Genomic DNA, 18,383 nt, shown 5'->3' on the forward strand with positions numbered 1-18,383 from the left:
TAATCAGAGAAATTGTATTATTCTAATTTTTGGGTAGGTATCTGAGATGCAGCTCCTTTAAGAAGTTTCCCTGACATCAGATCAAGAGCCTGGGCAGTGGGAGGAAGGTAACCTAGAGCTCCTAACCTCGTCAGTCCTTTTGAGAACATCCCCTCCTTTAAGAGATGCATCCCAAGAATTTTATATTGTCAAGGGATTCAGGAGAAAAAATTGTTCCCTCATTGGCCTTTGTTGGCAACTCCAGTAAAAATCAGTGGAAGGAAATCCTCCTAAACACTGTTTAAGCTAAGGATTTGGATGAGTGGCATCTGGCCTATCCATTATCATACCTAACACTTGGAAAAACAGACTGTTGGTGCTTCCCTGTAGCTGCTAGTATCACCACTCAGAGGAGCAGGAGGGGTGACATTGCAGAATGAGATTGTAATCAGATACACAACTCTGAGATGGGCTGGAAGAGGCCTGCAGGATCAAGTAACCTGTGTTCTAGGATCATAGCAGGTTAGGTAAAAGGTAGCAGGATTGTTTCAGGTTCTATAGAAGAATGCTGACAGTTAACTTTTGGTATTTTAACAAGGCATTTTAGGGACTAACTCCTAGACCTTTTTAGTCTATGACAGATGTCCTAGAACCTTCTGGAAAAATGTGAAGAAAACAGCTTATAATGCCTCTCTTTCCCCTAGAGCAGGAAAAAATCAGTTGCGCCTCAGGATAACGGGAAACAACAGTGACTTCAGTGTGTTAGGTGTGGGTGAGAGCACAGCCTGTGACTTTTGTGCTGTGCCTTTAGAATCACAGAAATTGGTGGAAATGCTGTGGTAGAAAATGTAAGGGAACTGAGATCTCACCACCTTTCTGCACACTGCTCCAACGCTGCACTGCCCTCATGGGGCACATTTCCCCTAAGTCCAGCCTGAACATCTCAAGCCACAGCCTGTGACCACTGCTCTGAGTTGCCATTATAAAGAAGGGCCCAGGTGGTCTTCACAACTCCACCTTGAACAGCAGGGCCCAGCATTAGATACATATGATTTCAGGTGTTGAGTCCAAAGAGACAGACTGTTTTCTTGCTCTGCTGGTCACACTTCTCCTAATGTAGCCCAGTATGTGGTTTCTTTAATTCCTAGTCAGAGTATCTCACTGGCACATATGCTCTAGGGTTTTTTGGTTGGTTTCTTTTTTCTGCACTTTGTCACAAAATAAGTTTTTTTTTTTCTTCAGGGGATCACAGGAAGCACATGGATGAATGTTGGTACTTGGGTGATGTTGCTTGCATCCTCATCATGAATGGATGGATCCCAGATGACAAGTGCATTCTCAACTGAGTAAACTGACAGAGCTTTAAAGCACTTCTCATCTCATGCCAGAGGGTTTTCTGTGGGAGATGTGGGATGTTTTCTGAGACAGAGAAAGGACTGTTTTGACTGTGACCTGGAACTGGAAGAAGCATAATCTTCCCAGGGTGAACACCTGAGTGAAAAAGGGTTTATTTCTTGTGGCCACGGTGAGCCCTTGCTTTATTGATTTGGGAAGCTCTGCAGTCACAGTGGGCAGAACAAGGTGTAAATAATTCAAGGCATTGCCAGGAATGGCTATGGGACTCAGCCTGCTATATGAATAATATTTCATTGTCTGTCTTTTGCTGCATTTTATCTTGAAATAAGAGGTAAGATCCTGAGAAACAGCCCTTTTTGGGATGAAAAATACAAAAACACATATTCCTTTGGAATCTCAATGTAATGCCAAGGCAAAGCTGAAAAGGAGAAAAGCATGTCCCTATAATTTTAAGGAAACATGAGGAATCATAGCTGTAGTCCATCTCACCTGGACACTTAGTGTCACTCGCATTCTACTCATTGCTCTTTACAGAAGAATTTTTTCTGAGCCTTGAAAACCAAGGGAAAAACCATGAGGTGCAGGCAGCCACGTGAAGGAAGGATGTTATCTCAGTTTGCATCCCTGGTAGTTGGAGCAACTTCCAGCAACAACTGGAGGTGTAAAGTGACTCTCTGTAAGAAGCGAGGGTGGTACTTAAAGCGAACCAATGGGAAATAAAAAATGATGCCACTGAAAATGAACAGGACGATGTAGAGGATCTCTATTTGGGGTTGATCAATGATGGGAGCTAACACCAGGTACACAGCTGCCATCAGCACAATTATAGGGATGATAATTGGGACCTGTGAAAGCAAAACATCAGCATAAAGACTCATGCAATTCTGGGCTTCTGTGTGTCTGGACAACCCTGGAACTTCTGCAGAAGGCTTTTTAGATGAAAGCTTTCTGCAACCTGAGGTATTACCTAGAAATACCAATTAATCCAGACATCCTGTTTCCCAGCCTACCCCACTCCAAGGCTGAACATCCCTGCAAGAGCTACACCACCACATCACACCTTAACCCCTAGTGTTTCTGGCCCTTCTAGACCTGAAGATGCAAACAACTGGGTTTAGCGCCAGGTCTGCTCTTGCATCTAAAAGCCAAGCTGTAGACAAAACACAGAGCAATTGTATCCAAATCAACTGTACCTTAGCACCCTTGCACAAAAAGTTTTATCCATGTGTTGACAGACAGGTGGACAGGCAATCTCAGCGGCAGTTTCTGTGAGCCTGGTCAGAAAGCATTTAAACTTCAATTTGAAGCCATCCTTCCTAAAAGGAAGGTGGCTTGTGCATTTATTAATAATCCTCAGTCACTGAGGAAGCACTGAAGATCAGCTCACTCATGGCATCAGGGGAAGAACACATGACTCTTGATTTCCCTCCTTTTATCTGTTTTGTAGGGAACCTGTCCCTATGTCATCTCAAAGGACTTGGGCACTCCACCTAAGTTATTTTTCCCTCTGCAAGGTTCTTACACCTGGGCTACCCTCCAAGGAGTGTGCCCAAAGTCTGCAAGCATAAACAGGTGATTGCAATGTTGATCAGAATCATCCTTCCTTTACCACTTAAATCTTTTAGAAAAAAAGAGGATATGGTAGACATATTTTCATAGTAAGGAGGTAGGGCATTATTAGCTTATCAAGACAGAGAATTCAACCTTGACTTATGCCTGAATGTTCACACTGTCTCACTTCTTGTTGGCTTTGCTGACACAAAACTTGACATTAAAAAAGGAAGGACAACCACATTGAATCTGTAAGCCACCAGTGTTCACTCTTTTCTCTAAATGTTCTCTTAGTAAATTGAACAATATAGGAAAATATTTCAGGACTTTATGTTATTACTTTACCTTGTAAGATCTTGGCAGTTCTGGTTTCTTGATTTTTAAATACAGGAGCCCAGAAATAGTCATTCCATAGAAAAGCCATGCCATAAAACTCAAAGAAAGGAAAAAAAAAATAGACAGCATTAAACTTGGGGTGAGATCATCCAGGAATGTCAGTCCTGCCTTGCAGATCCCAGATGTTCATATATCCAATTAAAAAGGTGAATATTGATATAAATTTAGTAGTTCTTCCAATAATTTCCTTTCTAGCTCAAACAATGAGAACTTTAGAATTATCTGAACATTACTGATTCAATGGGGATGAATCACATTCAGTTAAGTCTCTAGTGACAGGAACATTCATGCATTGCAAAGGTGCTGGTTCCCAATCTCTTTCTTTTCTTTCTTCCCTCCTCCACTCCCCAGTATTGGTTAGAAAGCAACAGCCCAGGCTCAAAAAGATAAGGCAAGAAAATACTTATAAACAATGTAAAACCTAGGAACACCGGGGATACAAACAGAAACCCTACACACACATACCTGAAAAAGTTCACGATGCTGGTGAAGCTTCCTGATATTATCATTATTAAAGACATCGCAGACGTAAACAGTAGAGCAGGGGAGGGCGTGAGGCATCGCACATGAGCCATGGACAGAATGTCTGGCTGAAAAACAAAGCAAAGCCCTGTATCATCCTTTCATGGACTCAGAGGTCCTTACTCATCCCCCTCAGCTGCAGGTGGGAGCTTTGCCTGCAGCCAGAGCCACTCATAATCAGCAAAGAAGTATCATATAAAACCCAGCCCAACTCCGAGGAGTGAAAGTACAGGAAACTCCTTCAAGGGTACCAGTGTCTCACTGGTTTCATATCAAATATGCTCAGTGTGAGCAGGCAAAATGAGGTTTTCAAACTACTGATGTGACAGAATGAGTCAAATTAGAGCTTTCCTGACCACCATCAGGACCTTTGCCACAGGCCCATTCTTCTGCCCTCTGTCACATCTCTCTGGGACTTGACTTCTCTTGGGATAACTGGAAAATGAGACAAGGACTACTCCTGAAACATTTATGTAAATACAAATTAAACCAGGATTTCCTTCAGGATTAGTAGCCTCTTTATTGTTTGTTTCATTGGGAAAGTTTAATGAGAAAGGCTGCTTTTTAAATTTTATTTTATTTTATTTTATTTTACCTTATTTTATTGTATTTTATTTTTAATTCCCAACCAAATATCATGCAAGGACCTTTGCTAGATATGAATGTCTGAGAAATGGCATAAGCATTCAGCTCATAGTCTGGTATGGTCAGATTCAGACCATCTGTGCACTTCTCAGCACAGAGCTTGCCATGATAGAGCAGGCACTATCCTCAGAGAGAGAAGTTGAGGAACCACTAACCACCGAAACCAGTAACCACCGAAACCAGTAACCACCAAAACCAGCAACCACCAGTCCAGTCATTTCCACCAACCTGGTCATTCAAATGCATAAAAGATTCCCTGTTATGAACCAGGGGTGGAGCTGGTGTGGAATCATGGATTCATAGAACAATTTGGGTTGGAAGGGACCTTAAAGATCATCTAATTCCAACATCCTGCTGAAGGGAGGGGACGCCTTTCACTAGACCAGGCTGCTCAGAGCTCCATCAAGCCTGGCCTCAAACTTCCAGAGACTGGGCATCCACAACGTCTCTGTGCAACCTATTTCAGTGCCTTCACACCTGAGGACTGAAATGCCAGATGTTGAGGGTGGGAAGGATCAAAAAAAGCAGAGAGATTCAGGAGGAACACAAGAGGCCTGCTCAAAACAGAGGACAAATGCAGTTCAGCCTTTTTTCTCCTCTTTGTGGAGCAGTGTGGTTAAGTGTGTGTGGAGGTGTACCTGTGAGTGAGGGGGCCTGTATCAGCAGCTGGGATGTGACAGCAGCCTTGGGAGCTTGTTTGCCCAGATACCAGCAGCTGGGGAGACTGGGATCCAGGGCCTGAGTGTCTGAGCCCAGCTGCTGGAAGGACCCCCACTGTACATATGTTTTATATGTATTTCTCACCAGTAGAGCCCCGATCAGACAGACAGGGAATGAAAGGCCCTTGGTGTTGTTAGTGCTGGTGTTTGTGTGAGCCCCAGGTATGTCTGTAGGTGGAGCTCTATGTTCCCTGCTGGCTCTGTATGTCTATATACAGCTATACATGTATGTATAGCGGTATATAAATACGTTTGATACCTGTGTTTGGCTGTGTGTGTGGCTATTGGACTTATTGGTTGGACCAGGGAGAAGGGTGCTGCAGCAGCCTGGCCTCCACTGGGTTACCAGATTTGGCCCACCTAACAAAACCACTGCTAGGAGAGATGTGAGGCTTTGTGTCACCTTGTAATTGCTATGAAGCTTGAAGACCAGAGATATACTATGCTGCATCTAAGCTGGACTACCCATGTGAAGGCTGGATCACCCCTCAGACCAATCTGTATAGTCAGTATAACAGCTGCAAAGGCAGCTGGCTGGTGCTGGGCTACCTTCCCAGTGCAAGCAAAGATGCCTTACAACACACAAGCATGGCCAGGTTCTCCTTTCCTGGCGGGTATATTGACTGGGTCACCGCACAGCCTGTGCCTGGTGCTCCAATGCACAGTATTTGAGTGGTTCATTTCAAAGCTGTTCTTAAAATTCGGGCTAGTTGGGAATATGTTCATATGAAAATGCTTTTGGAACCACCTGATTGAAGAAGAAAGCCCAGAGACAACATACACCTTACATTTGAAAGAGATGGGGATTAATGAGCAAGGAACAAACCTCTTGAAGAGCTATCACTCTGCCAGCTGAACATACACAGTGTTTTCCTCTCTGCTTTAGTGTCACAAGAAGGTGAAGTTACTCAAAGCAAGCTAGACCCCTTTCTTTGTGCTTACCATGTGGCCCTCCCTGGCAGCAATGTAGCACACGCGGCCTCCACTGAAGAACGTGCCGTTCGATGAACCAAACGTAGACAGGGCCACCGACAGGGAGATGAGCCATGCCCAGCTGCCCAGGACTTTGTCCCTGAGGTGGGAGAGAGTTCACAGCATAAGATGCAGTTCGTAGAGGTATTGAATACTCACTGTAGAACCAGACAGGTAACATCCCTCCATTATTTCTAGCTCAGAAATCACAGAAGGACTGTTCCCGTCACACTGGAAGAAATATTGTGCATTACAACCTCTTCCTGAATATGCATAGGATTTTAACCCTTTAATCCCACATGCACCTATTACTGCTCTTCTGTGAATCTGACTTAAGCCAAAAAAAATTGTTTGAATTCCAGATGTTTGGCTCTACAACATGTTCAGACATTTCTGTTTCACTTTCTACTTAACAGAAGTTACAGAGTTCCAGGTAAACATTTGGAAGGAATGATAATTTTCTCACCTAAAAATGAAGATTGTCTTCTGGAATGCAGCAGCATTAAGAGTATTAATTGAGTAATAAATGCTGGTGTTTGGGGGTAATTATCACATACACAAACACTGTTTATCTAATTAGCAAAAATCCAAAACTCAAATGATTTTTAGTTCATTTTATTTACAAGCAACTGAAGCCTGTGGTTGCTGTTAAATCGCTGTCATCAAAGAAATGCTGCGAAGAGTTTCCTGAGCTCCTTTTGTGGCTGCACTTCTCACCACTGAACAATGTTTCTTTCTGGCAGTTTTCCTCTTATATAGGGAATAAATAGATTAAATAAATAAATTTAAATGTGACAAGTCGTCCTCTGGTTTCTTTATACTCCTCTCATTCTTTCTAAATGGCCTGAATAGCTGCATGTCTTGCTTGTGAGCCACAACCTTCACCTCCTCCTCAGACTGGCTCCCTACCTGTTCCCCAGCCTTTGAGTGCCCAGCTTTCCTGCCACTAGTTCAATATTTCTTCCTGAATTGCACTCTTGGGTGAAAAAGTTAATCAGGCAGGAAAAGGAGATGTGTTACAAAGGAGGAAGCTCACAAATAACTTGTTAATTAGGAATGATGGGAAAGGAAGTGCAGGGAAAGTTCATGACACTGCAGCTTAGTGAGGCTTTGTGACATGCTCAAACAAAGCATTAGACCTTTAAAAGCTCCTACTCATAATGATGTGAAAGGCTGTTAGAGAACACATCCAGCAAGAGCTCAGTCAGATCTTCAAATGGGAGATCTTGTGAAATGCACACAGAAGCTGCTGCTGACTTTTTAGGAAGAGCAGTACATAATCTGTGGATACACTGCGTCATCATTTCTGCCAGATGACTCATTTAGGGCTATCAGGGATTCTGTGTCTTTGGAAATATTTAGACTAAGGCTGGATGTTCTGGTGGAAGACCATTGATGGTGTTTATACCTCTCATGATGGTCACTTCCTTCTCCTCCTAAATTCCTTATCTTGTACAGAAACTGTTTAATGTCACCAAATACTTCAGGGTGCAGGTAGAAATTGTTTCTGTGCATCTCTGGAAAAACACAAGCCAATTGAAGTTACAGCTACCAAAGGCTATCCAACCTGTGTATAACAGCTCTCAAAGGTGTTGTTGAGATCAATGCCATCTTCCATTTCCCCACAGATGGAGAAACTGAGACAAAAGACTCTGGTCTGCTCTAAATTCCAGGTGCCAAGTAGACAGGATTCAGCCAGTTGACTCCTGTCTCACTCCCAACACACTGCCTCTGCATAAGCAGGGCAGCACATTGCCCTCCTCATTTCCCTGGAAATATCAAAAATGTGTGTCATTTATCAGTCCCCAAGTCTGGATATGTACCCTCACTGCATTCTCAGTGCCTGTGGGGAGATGCTGCTCGTGTGACCTTGACCTCTCCTTTATGGACACTTTCCATGAGGTAAAACATGAGTTGGGGGTTACAGGTTCCCAGTGTAAAGAAAGGGAATGAGGAGTAAGGAATGTGCCATCTTGGCAGTCTAGATGCACCTTGGAGACCATGGCCAGATGGAGCTGTTCAGCCTTTGCCTCATAGAACCACAGAATTATAGAATCATAGAACAGTTTGGAATGGACCTTGAAGATCATCCTCTTCCAAGCCCCTGACGTGGGCAGGGACACCTTCCACTAGACCAGGCTGCTCAAAGCCCCCTCCAACCTCATCTTGAATGTTTCCAGGGATGGGGCATCCACAGCTTCTCTAGGCAACCTGTGCCTGTGCCTCACCACCCTCATAGTAAATAATTTCTTCTTTATGTCTAGGCTAAACCTACTCTCTTTCAATTTGAAGCCATTCCTGCTTATTCTACTTCTACATGCCCTTGTAAAAACTTCAAGCTCTCTTATAGCCCCTTTAGACACTGGAAAGTGCTGTAAGGTCTCCCTGGAGCTTTCTCTCCTCCAGGCTGAACAGTCCCAGCTCTCTCAGACAGCAATGTGCTTCAGCCCTCTGAACATCTTTGTCACCCTCTTCTTCTCTGTAACAGGTCCTGACAGGTCCTCCTGGCCTGACCAGTGCAGTGCTGCCATTCCCTCTGGGAATAACATTTAAATCTGAAACTCAGGAGAGAACCAGTGTTTCTCAGGGCTGTGCTGCCCATGTTGCCCCACGCAGAGCGCTCACCCCCAGGTGACGGCCACAGCTCCTGAAGACAGCAGCTCAGAGGGAGTCATGGCAGCCAAGTAGCTCACATTTACCAGCAAATACAGGCATGTGACCAAAGGAATGGCAATCATCAGAGCTCTGGGAAGGGTCACCTAGAAAAGGGATGACAGCAGTGTTAGGTGCAGCACTGTGCTTTTTTTGCTTGGTTTGGTTTTGCCACCACCCACGTCTCTCATTCAAATTCCTCCACTCCCTAAACTTTTCCTCAGAACAAGACGTAGATCCAGATTCACATGGCAGCTTTCACATCAGTCTTGTACAGTTCCAAAGTTAGTCTTAAAAACCCCACAACCAACCAAACAAAATAAATCAAACAAAAAGAACCCACCAAATCTTATTTAAAAGGTTTTGGTTTGTAGCTGCTCAAGATGCCTTTTGCATACTTCTTGATTATTTAAATATTGATTTATTTGTTATTAGTATGTTGTGTCTCCTGGTGTGCTGCATCTTCCCATAAACACCCATAAACACTGCCATGGACAAAGTTCCAGTGTATTGCATCACATTTAACTACTCTACAGTTTAAATCAAAACAGGGGTTTGATCTCAAAATCTTAAAGGGGATTTACTCTAGGAAGGAAATATTTCTTTTTTCTTAGTGGCAGGATTGTGTCTTCGAACACCACAGGATCATTTTAAGACTCAATAAAATCAACAGTGTCTTATGCAACTGAAAATACTGGGAAATGGCAACTATGCATCTAAGAACCTGAAATATCAATTTTTGCATTCCCCATTCTCAACACAGGACAAGATACAGCAATTCCTAATGCTGTATCCCTTCCCCACTCTGGAAGGGCCTGAATATCAGTGCTCACAATCCTGTGGGAGAGAGTGGCCCTGGGATCTTTGCTGCCATTTAGCTTAATATTTAACTGTGTATTTGCATTTAATCTGTAGGATCTTGTGTGCAGCACTGGTACAAAGCACACTCTATAAACTAACTCTGCACTCACACAACTCTTGCAAAATAAGAGTTGTTCACTGCTGCAGTGTTTGATCTGTGAAAGTAGGTAACATGGCACACAGAAGGTGATGTGAGATGCAGGTGAGCTACTTCAGTGCCTATAGCATGGACTACACAATGCTAAAATATGGATGTTTAAAGACGGGGATCATTCACAGAGTTAGATTCCCTTTCCAGTGAGGCTTGGCTTGCTTTGAATTTGCCCCTCAATGCAACAGGGAGAGATAAAATAGTTTTCTAAAGCATAGATTATGGATCAAGTATTTCAGAAAATACATGTTGTTAAGAATCCTTTATGGATTATAGCAGTGAGTGTTTTTCTGAATAAATCTAGGTGTCTACAGTGAGATCCTCTAAACACTAAGAAAAAACTTCATCCCCAAAGCATCCAAGTGCTGCCTAATAATTTCTTTCCAGTCAATGGGTTAATTTAGGACTTTTATAGGACCACGAGATGGTTTGTATTGGAAAGGACCTTAAAGATTATCTAGTTCTAACCTCCATGCAATGAGCAGGGGTTCCTTCCACTACACCAGGTTGCTCAAAGCCCCACAAAAGCTGGCTTTGAACACTTCTGGGGATGGGGCATCCACAATATCTCGTGTCAGTGTCTTACCACCCTTGCTGTAAATCCCTTGATTACCACTCTTAACACAATCACAGATAGAATCAAACATATTAACAGCAGGATTAAGTAAGTAAAACCCAGCTTGCTTGCTCACTCACTCACCTCAGGCTTCTTCAGTTCCTCAGTTACATAATTTAGGTTGTTCCATCCATCATAGGACCAGAGTCCCTGGTAAAACGCCACTCCAACTGCCCCAATACCTGCAGTCGTGCCTTGAAAACCATTCTGAAAACTCTGAGTTTGTCCCTTGGCAAGCAGCACCAACCCACCCACCACGATCACCAACAAAGCCAAGAGTTTGGCAGCTGTGAAAATGTTCATAACAGATGTTGCCAGCCTCACGTTGAGACTGTTGATGATAGTTAAAATCAGGATGCAGGCAGCAGCTGTACATTTGATGGCAACCTGCGGAGATGAGCATCCTGGGTAGAACGGCGCAATGGCGTACTCAGCAAAGCTCAGACAGACAGCTGCCAAACCAGCTGGTCTCACCAGGATGACAGAAGTGTAGGCGAAAATGAAAGCAGGAAAGGAACCAAAAATCCTCAGAATGTAAATATATTCTCCTCCAGACTCTTTAATTATTGTTCCAAGCTCAGCGTACGACAAGGCTCCAAACATGGCCAGGAGACCACAAGCTGCCCAAATCAGCAGGCTGCTGGCAGGGTTCCCCATGTGATGTAGTACCCACTCAGGGGACATAAAGATTCCCGAGCCTATCATGGTACCTGCAATTAATGACACGCTACTAATCAGGCCGACCTCTTGTTTCAGTCTTAACTTCTCCTTCCCTTCACTCAGATCTGTGGATGAATGGAGTGGATCTGTTGCCTTCCTCTCCCTCATTATGGAAATGTGAAGAGACAGAAGTTGTTGTAAGGAGAGAATCTGAAAAAGGATTAAGGTATTTGCATAAGGACTACCTCAGGCTTTAAGGTTTAGTTAATAATTACAAAAGTCACACTGAATGTTGTTGAGAAGCACAAACCTATCTTCTATATTTCACATTCTTTCATTACCCATCTTATCTTGGTAATTTATTATGCCAAGTTTGATTATCCCTGAATCTCATTGCAAGCAATGGTAATGAATAGTATCCAACACTACCTCAAAATCACTCAGCATATTACTGGACTGTGATCCTGGTTATCTCTCCTTTATATCATTCCTCAAACAGCATCTGAAATGAGGATCAGGTAAGCAAAGTCCTCGTGCAAATCTGTACTTTATTCCTTGCTGAAAAGTCAAGGTTCAAGCACTCACTTCAGTGCTCAATTATATTTTCATTCTTCACCATAACATGATCAAACAAACAAGTCTGCTGGCCAACATGCTAAGGCTTTGCTCAACAAGGAACATTTCCAGTGTCTTGATCAAAGAAACAGAAGGGTTTTGCTGAAAACAGTCCAGAGACTCTTTTTCTGCACAGTAGTAGGGGGCAATATGGGCTTTTTCCAATTTTAGGAAGTGGAGGTGGAGAAGCGTGAAAAGGCTGCAATTACATTTTTCCAGGGCCTTTTTACCATTGTACATAAGGTGTGCACACTCCTACCAGACCACAATCTTCAGAGCACTTTGTCACACCTCATCGTACACACATTTCAATGCACACATGACAGAAACATAGTACAAGCTTTTGAAGTTACCCCTGACCCTTATTTAGATATCTAACACATAAAATTCCAGACCTTGAGGCAGATTCTGGTATAAATATGACTGTTACAGGGAGATCTTTCTCTGCCCTTCATGGCAACCATAGACCTTGAATCTTTAAAACTATCTGTCCTTCTCAAATATTTGAGGTAAAAAAAGCATGACTATAAGCAGAGCTATTGTTTCTCTAAAAATTCCTTCTAAATCATTTAGACTTCTCTTTCTTTGCCTTTTTGTAAAAAAAAAAAAAATCTAACTAGCTTTGCGGTTCTCTGCAAGAAGGTAACTCTTGGACCCTTAACATCTCGTGGGTCCACAAGAAAAACACAACATACAAGTCATATAGTTTCTCATGCTAAGGCAAATAAAGGTGCTCAAATTTTATCATCAGGTTGAAGGACTTTAAGTTCTCTAAAGAAGAAAGAAGCTCTCAAATCTCATTAAAAAGTAGAGGGGTTTAGAATATAAATGTTATTATTAGATTAAGGAAATAATGAAAAATTTTGATGGGTTTCATAAAGGATTTCAGAAGCTATTCCTAATATCATCTCTCTAGTATTCACTAGGAAATGGATGCCAGCTGGTTTTCTCCTAATTTCAAAGTCCCTTATAGAAATTCACAGCTGATCAAAGGGTAATTGTAACAAAAGCAAAAGCTTATACTTTATCTGTCAAGTAGGTTTTTTAAGCTTTCCCAGCAAAGGTGTGAGTTCTGAGATTAAACCTTGTACTGCAAGGATGCAAATGAACACATTTCAAGTTAATAGTTTGCAAAGTGGTTGAGAACTTGGAGGGAGGAATCCCAGGAATGCAGACTATTTTGGTTTGCTTTTACTAAGTGACAGTGCTCTTCTTGCCTGGTTTAGCTATTTGTAGTGAATTCTTCTTTAAATTGCAAATGACACTGTAAGGTGATGCTGGAATCCTTCAGGGGTCCAAAGGTCTGGGTTTTTTCCTGCACTTACTGACACTCCTGTGTGCATCAATACATGTATTATGTATACCAATAATTATTGAAAACAAAGGCACAAAATATGATTAAATCAACGCTAAAGGAAAATTTCATATGACTACAGGTAGTTAAGTATCCTTCTAGTAAAGCTATATATATATTTCTCTAACTCTTCTCCTGTTTTAATGAAGGAACTTCTGAAGTGTAAATGCAAAGTTCTTGGAGGGGATTTTTTCAAACCCTTAGTGTTCTTGCTCCTAGAAATGAATAACTTTTAATCTAATGTTGTAGAAAAAAAATTAGAATGTCTTCAAACTTTATTATGTCAAAAAAAAAAAATTCTGTAAGGCCCCTCATATAATGAGAATTAATTAACTGGTATGTCAATAGCACCAGTCAATTCCTAGAGGGGAGTCTATTTCCGATCCCAGATTCATTGTTACTCAGTTTTAACTGCTTCCACCTAAAGTAATAAGGAATCTAATTAATAATTATAAGAACTTGAGGCTATTCCTGTGGAAGTTAAGGTAGTCCGACTGCTTTGGAATTTTTTTTTCCACTGTCTTGTTCTTTTTTTGACTGATATTAGCAGTAAGGAGCAGCCTCAGATAGGAGCAGCAGGAGATAGTTTAGTCAAATGAATTGTCACAGTTATAATTTGTCAAAACTGAGTATGGAAAAGGGCAACTCACTGCTCCCTTCCCAAAGGGAGAGGTATAAGTAGGAGTAAAAAATACAAGTTCTGCCTTCTCGTGTAGAGTAGCAGAGCTTTGCTGCTCAACCTGTCTCCTAATACATCCCCTACCTGAACAATTCTCACTTACCTTTGACACTGCAATGGGTGGTTGCCATCTACTGGTCCCGAGCAATAATGCGACATGGCTCAATCCACTTTTTTGTTTGATATTTTGCATTCCTGGCTGAAAATAAAGCCTACTGTAAGTATTACTCCTTCAACAATAAGATAGCACAAATAGGCTATATTCGAGCTGTGAATTAACAGTTTCCTTAATGTCTTTATGGTTTTTTTTTCCTCTCAGGAGGACTAGAGAAAACCAATTTGAAGTAAAGGTCAATGTCAGTGGTAAAAACTAGACAAAACATGTGGGCAAATATTTTGCAATATTTAATTTTAGGTCCCAGGAGTGATATTTGGAACACAGTTATGGGCTTGGTTTCCCTGTCCCACGCTTGGAAAAGAGTTACAAATCTCTAGATGGGATTAAAAATAACCTGTAATCTGAGGGTGGAGCGGCCAAAACCACTGCCCATAACTTTCTCTGGAGGTAGACACCAATATTATACTTATAAATTTGTGCAGAGATCAAGATTTTTTTTAATTAAAAACTTCACCAAACAACAAACATCATGTTGGATGAGAGGTACTAAAGGTTAGAGAATTCATCCAGGATGTGGGTTTGATGGCCTTCTCTATTTAAGAATATGGAAACCCACAAATTCAGCTTGAATACTCTCACCTACAAAATGCAAAATTTGAACTGCAGTTGCAGGCAGATCTTGATGCCTGTGCTTGCCATATAAGTAGAGATGCCTGACTGAAAACAGAGAGGAAATAAAGGCCAGGAAAGTTGAGCTCTGAAATACATCTTGAGCCCAGAAGAAAAATTGGGGCAGAGAGACAACACATCCCAGATGTCCTGTGTGAAAACAGACAAAGGAAAGAGGACTCATTGAGAGGTATCTGCCAGAGGAATGGGTACCCCATGTGTTTGACTCTAATGCTGTACATCCCCAGTGTATCCTGGCTCTTCTCACATCTGAGCCTTGAAAGAGTGCAGCTTTGGCCCTCCACCCCACTGGAGATGGCCTGGACCCACCAGCTTCTTTCATGATGTGCCCAGGGGCAGCAGTGTGTGGTTACCCCCAAAGCAACAGTTCCCCTGGCATAAAAACCAGGGCTCCTTGTGCAGCAGAGCTCTGGCTGGGATTTTAAAAATGCCAATGTGAGCTGCAGCTAGCAAAACAAAAACACAGCTTGGGCTACTGGGAGTAGGATGGTGGGGTAGAAATAACATTTCTGAGGATGCAGGACAGCCCTAGGGTTCACAACAGGAACCATCACTAAAGCAGAGCTTGTTTATATTTAGAGTAACTGCCTTTCCCTCTCATGTTACAATAGCGGATCTGAAGTTGGGGGGTTAAGAGTGAATCTTAAATGGCCACAAGCTGCACCAAAGAAAGTCCATGTTGGACATCATGAAGAATTTTTTCACCCTTTTTTGAAAAGGTGGTTAAGCATTGGAATGGGCTGCAGAGGGAAGTGGTGGAGTCACCATTCCTGGTGGTGACTAAGAAACAACTGGTTGTGGCACTTAGTGCTAGGGTTTAGTTGCCATGGTGGTATTTGGTCAAAGGTTGGACTTGATGGTCTTGGAGGTCCAACCTTAATGATTCTATGATTTTATGATACTAACTGCTCTAGAAGATACTGGTGGAGCAAGATGAAACACTGATGAAATGAGAACCACAGCTGAAAAGAAATAATTACAACTTAGGAAAAGTACTGATCCCACCACTGCTTGCACAGGTTGACTTAATCTAGCAAGTGCTACTGGTACGTTTTCTTTCAGCAACTGAGGGAAATTATACCAATTTCTTCCTTCATTCTGTATTTCCTGGGTTTATAGCTTTATATGTATAAAATATGTGTGTGTGTGTGTGTGTGTGTGTGTGTGTGTGTATATATATATATGCATATATATATATATATACATACACACAAACACACACACACACACACACAATCTGTCCTGTTTTCTTTTCCTAGCAATTTAGCCTTAATAATTTGTTTGCATTAGTTTGTACTCTTAAGAACTCCTTTTAAATGTGGGAATTAAGTTTTATTTATTTATGAAGTTTAAATCAAGATTAGATTATCTTGTCTATACAAAGTCTTTATCAAATGAGTGCCATCATTACCAGAATACAAATAAACATTTTCATGAAAACTGTCTAGCAAACAAGATTAAAAATAGAACTTAAACATGCCAAAATTGTATTTAATCACTGAAATGCATTCCTACATTTCTGAGTAGATGCACAATAATACCTTCACTAACACAAGATAGTTTTATTATTTTTAAGATAAACTTTTACAATACATGCTTACAGCTTAACCTGTAAGTCTATATTCATTCTGTTAGGTAGCATTCTATAATAAAATAGTTTTCTCTGTACAGTTCCTGTCAGAAACATCATAATAACATCGACCCAGATAATTCCAGTTTTCCCCAGGTGAAAAGGGAACATAGTAACTGCAGGAACTAAACTGAATTCCTGAAAAACTTCACAAAAACTGATCCCTATTTTTGAATGGAACCCTGGACCAGAAGTGACATTTAGGGCACACAGAAGGCAGCTCCCTTCCCCAGCCTGTCCCACTGCTGCCACGTCTTCCCAATAACCCTGAGGACTGAAGGGCTGTTTGCCCACCTGCCTCTTTTCTTCTTCTTGACCACAAAAGTGAGGAAAGCACCAGCTTTGGTAGCGTGGCACAGCGGAGGACCTGCCCTATTACTAGGGGACTAGGAAAAGAACATGGAGAACAACAGCCAGGAAGGAAAATAGGGTACGGTTGCTTGCAGCAATTGGTGAAAGTCTTTTGAGTTGCCTCCACCTGTTTGCTTTCCCTGGGCCACAGTCGGGAGTGCAGGGTGGGGCTGGGTGGCTTATCCCTGCCTGCCACTGCTGCTGTCAACACGTGCGAGTGTGAGGCAGATCACCCTTCCCATGCTCTCCCCCCACGCAGGGGTGCGATGTGCTTCAGCTCGCAGTCAGGGCCAGCATGAGGGCAGGGTTTGTCCCTACATGCCCAAAACACTTTCTTTGTGGAGTGGCTATAAACTGTGCGATGGGCTCTGGGCCATCCATGCTTCCAGCCCTGTGAAGCTGATCTCCTGGGATAAGCTCAGCCAGGATCAAAGGGGCTCAGCCAGTGTCCATACCAGTAACTGTCTAGCTTTTCAAAGAGCTAGGACAAGGGGGTAATTTTAATGCTGTTTAACTACAACATCACTTAGACTCTGTCAAATATAAAGGAAAAACTAATGTTTGCCTTGAAAAGTAAAGTAAGTTATGACAGTCTTTAACATCTCTGGCTGCTGCTTTATGAAGTTGCAACAAACATGTATTTTCCAACTAATGCTTCATCTTGTGCATTTTTACCAACAGAAAAACTAATGATCTTGGGAAGACAGTGATGTGTTGAGACTAATTCCTCCCATCTGTACACTTTGGTTAAAGCTAAAAATAGATAGAAATAAAAGGAAGGATGAAATTGATTAAGCATCTTTTCTTGGCCTTCCAGGGGAAGTATGTATGTGTGGGAGATGGGAACCAGGTTTCCATTCCACTTGGTAAATTTTCACTTGAGATCCTATGAAGAAAAGAACTGTGCTAAAAGGTTTGGAGGACTCTTCCTGGTCTAGAGATCATAGCTCCTTAATCACCCTTGTCAATGATGCAGTCAGCATGATGTAACATGGATGTACAGGAATCACTCTCAAGTAGTTTTGTTCTCTTGAATGAAAATTGGATGCATCTACAGATGATGTTGCTCTCTTGAATGAAAATTGGATGCATCTACAGATGATGTCCTCTAATTCTTAGACCTTAGCCAAAATGAGTGGAAAGGCACCTCTTATTTACACATAAAAACTTCCTGATTTGCAATCCACTAACAGGATGTATTACATGGGTAGAAGTTTTCCAGACAAACTGGATTTCCTCTGGAGCCAGCTCAAGCCAGTAGGCAAAGCAAGCTGCAGGGTGTGGTCTCGTGCCTACTTTTCCTGTGCCAGGGAAATGGGAATTGATTATTCCCATTTGAAGAGCTAATCTCTGCTTCCCACTTGCAAAGCTTTTCATTCCCGGTGTTACAGAGACAACAAAGGTATAGCTGGCTGGGTGGTGGGGTTCTCCCCCAGCAACTCCCACAGGAAAACAAAGCAATTCTCTTCCCTCTCGCCCTGCCTTTTCCATTTTTTGCTCCAGATGCCGGCTCACCCTTGGGTCCCCACCCCAGCACTGGGGTTGCAGATGCAAAAACAGCTGTTGGGCCCTGATAATAGATTAGCTGAAGACAAGGGTCCTGTACTACAAGAGAGGGAGAGCTGACTCACAAAAAGAACTTTAATGTTTAAAAACGCATTGTTTCAGCTCAATGAATTTCTTGTTTTGTTCTGTATTTGACTAACTGCCTAGGAAGAAGGATGCATCAGAAATGAGAAGTACTTTAGAAGTCTGTAAAACCTGCAGATATAATTAAAGGTAAGCCCACAGAGGTATGAAAACACTGTTATTATTTTTGTAATATGTGCATAACATTGGCACCTGATTTTCAGTATTACAGTGCTC

The 18,383-nt window shown here is 42.1% G+C and overlaps 2 protein-coding genes and 1 long non-coding RNA gene across 5 annotated transcripts in view; 1 reads left to right on the forward strand and 2 right to left on the reverse strand.

The window, feature by feature from the left end:
- Positions 1-18,383, reverse strand: part of LOC137470246 (b(0,+)-type amino acid transporter 1-like) — a 30,373-nt gene that overhangs the window by 6,009 nt on the left and 5,981 nt on the right. Inside the window, exons 2-8 of one of the 3 annotated variants that reach the window (XM_068183380.1) lie at positions 13,832-13,927; positions 10,505-11,290; positions 8,766-8,899; positions 6,111-6,240; positions 3,748-3,872; positions 3,232-3,319; positions 1,719-2,180 (exon numbers count right to left, since the gene is read on the reverse strand). In XM_068183380.1, coding sequence (XP_068039481.1) covers positions 1,947-2,180; positions 3,232-3,319; positions 3,748-3,872; positions 6,111-6,240; positions 8,766-8,899; positions 10,505-11,290; positions 13,832-13,921 — 1,587 coding nt within the window. In that variant the 5' untranslated portion in view covers positions 13,922-13,927 and the 3' untranslated portion in view covers positions 1,719-1,946. Of the gene's footprint in view, positions 1-1,718; positions 2,181-3,231; positions 3,320-3,747; positions 3,873-6,110; positions 6,241-8,765; positions 8,900-10,504; positions 11,291-11,421; positions 11,635-13,831; positions 13,928-18,383 lie in introns of those variants that run through there. The other 2 variants (XM_068183382.1, XM_068183381.1) reach the window with 2 other exon arrangements.
- Positions 6,559-8,432, reverse strand: LOC137470247 (uncharacterized). The gene is made up of 2 exons (XR_010996963.1): positions 7,964-8,432; positions 6,559-7,657 (listed from the first exon to the last, which is right to left on the reverse strand). It is a non-coding gene; the product is annotated as an uncharacterized lncRNA (long non-coding RNA).
- PUM2 (pumilio RNA binding family member 2) overlaps positions 18,275-18,383 on the forward strand; it is a 74,483-nt gene continuing 74,374 nt past the window's right edge. The window contains exon 1 of the mRNA XM_068183371.1: positions 18,275-18,296. The gene's annotated coding sequence lies outside the window, so the exon portion shown is untranslated. The remainder of the gene's footprint in view (positions 18,297-18,383) is intronic.

This window comes from Anomalospiza imberbis, chromosome 3, assembly GCF_031753505.1.
Source record: "Anomalospiza imberbis isolate Cuckoo-Finch-1a 21T00152 chromosome 3, ASM3175350v1, whole genome shotgun sequence".
Lineage (NCBI taxonomy): Eukaryota > Metazoa > Chordata > Aves > Passeriformes > Viduidae > Anomalospiza > Anomalospiza imberbis.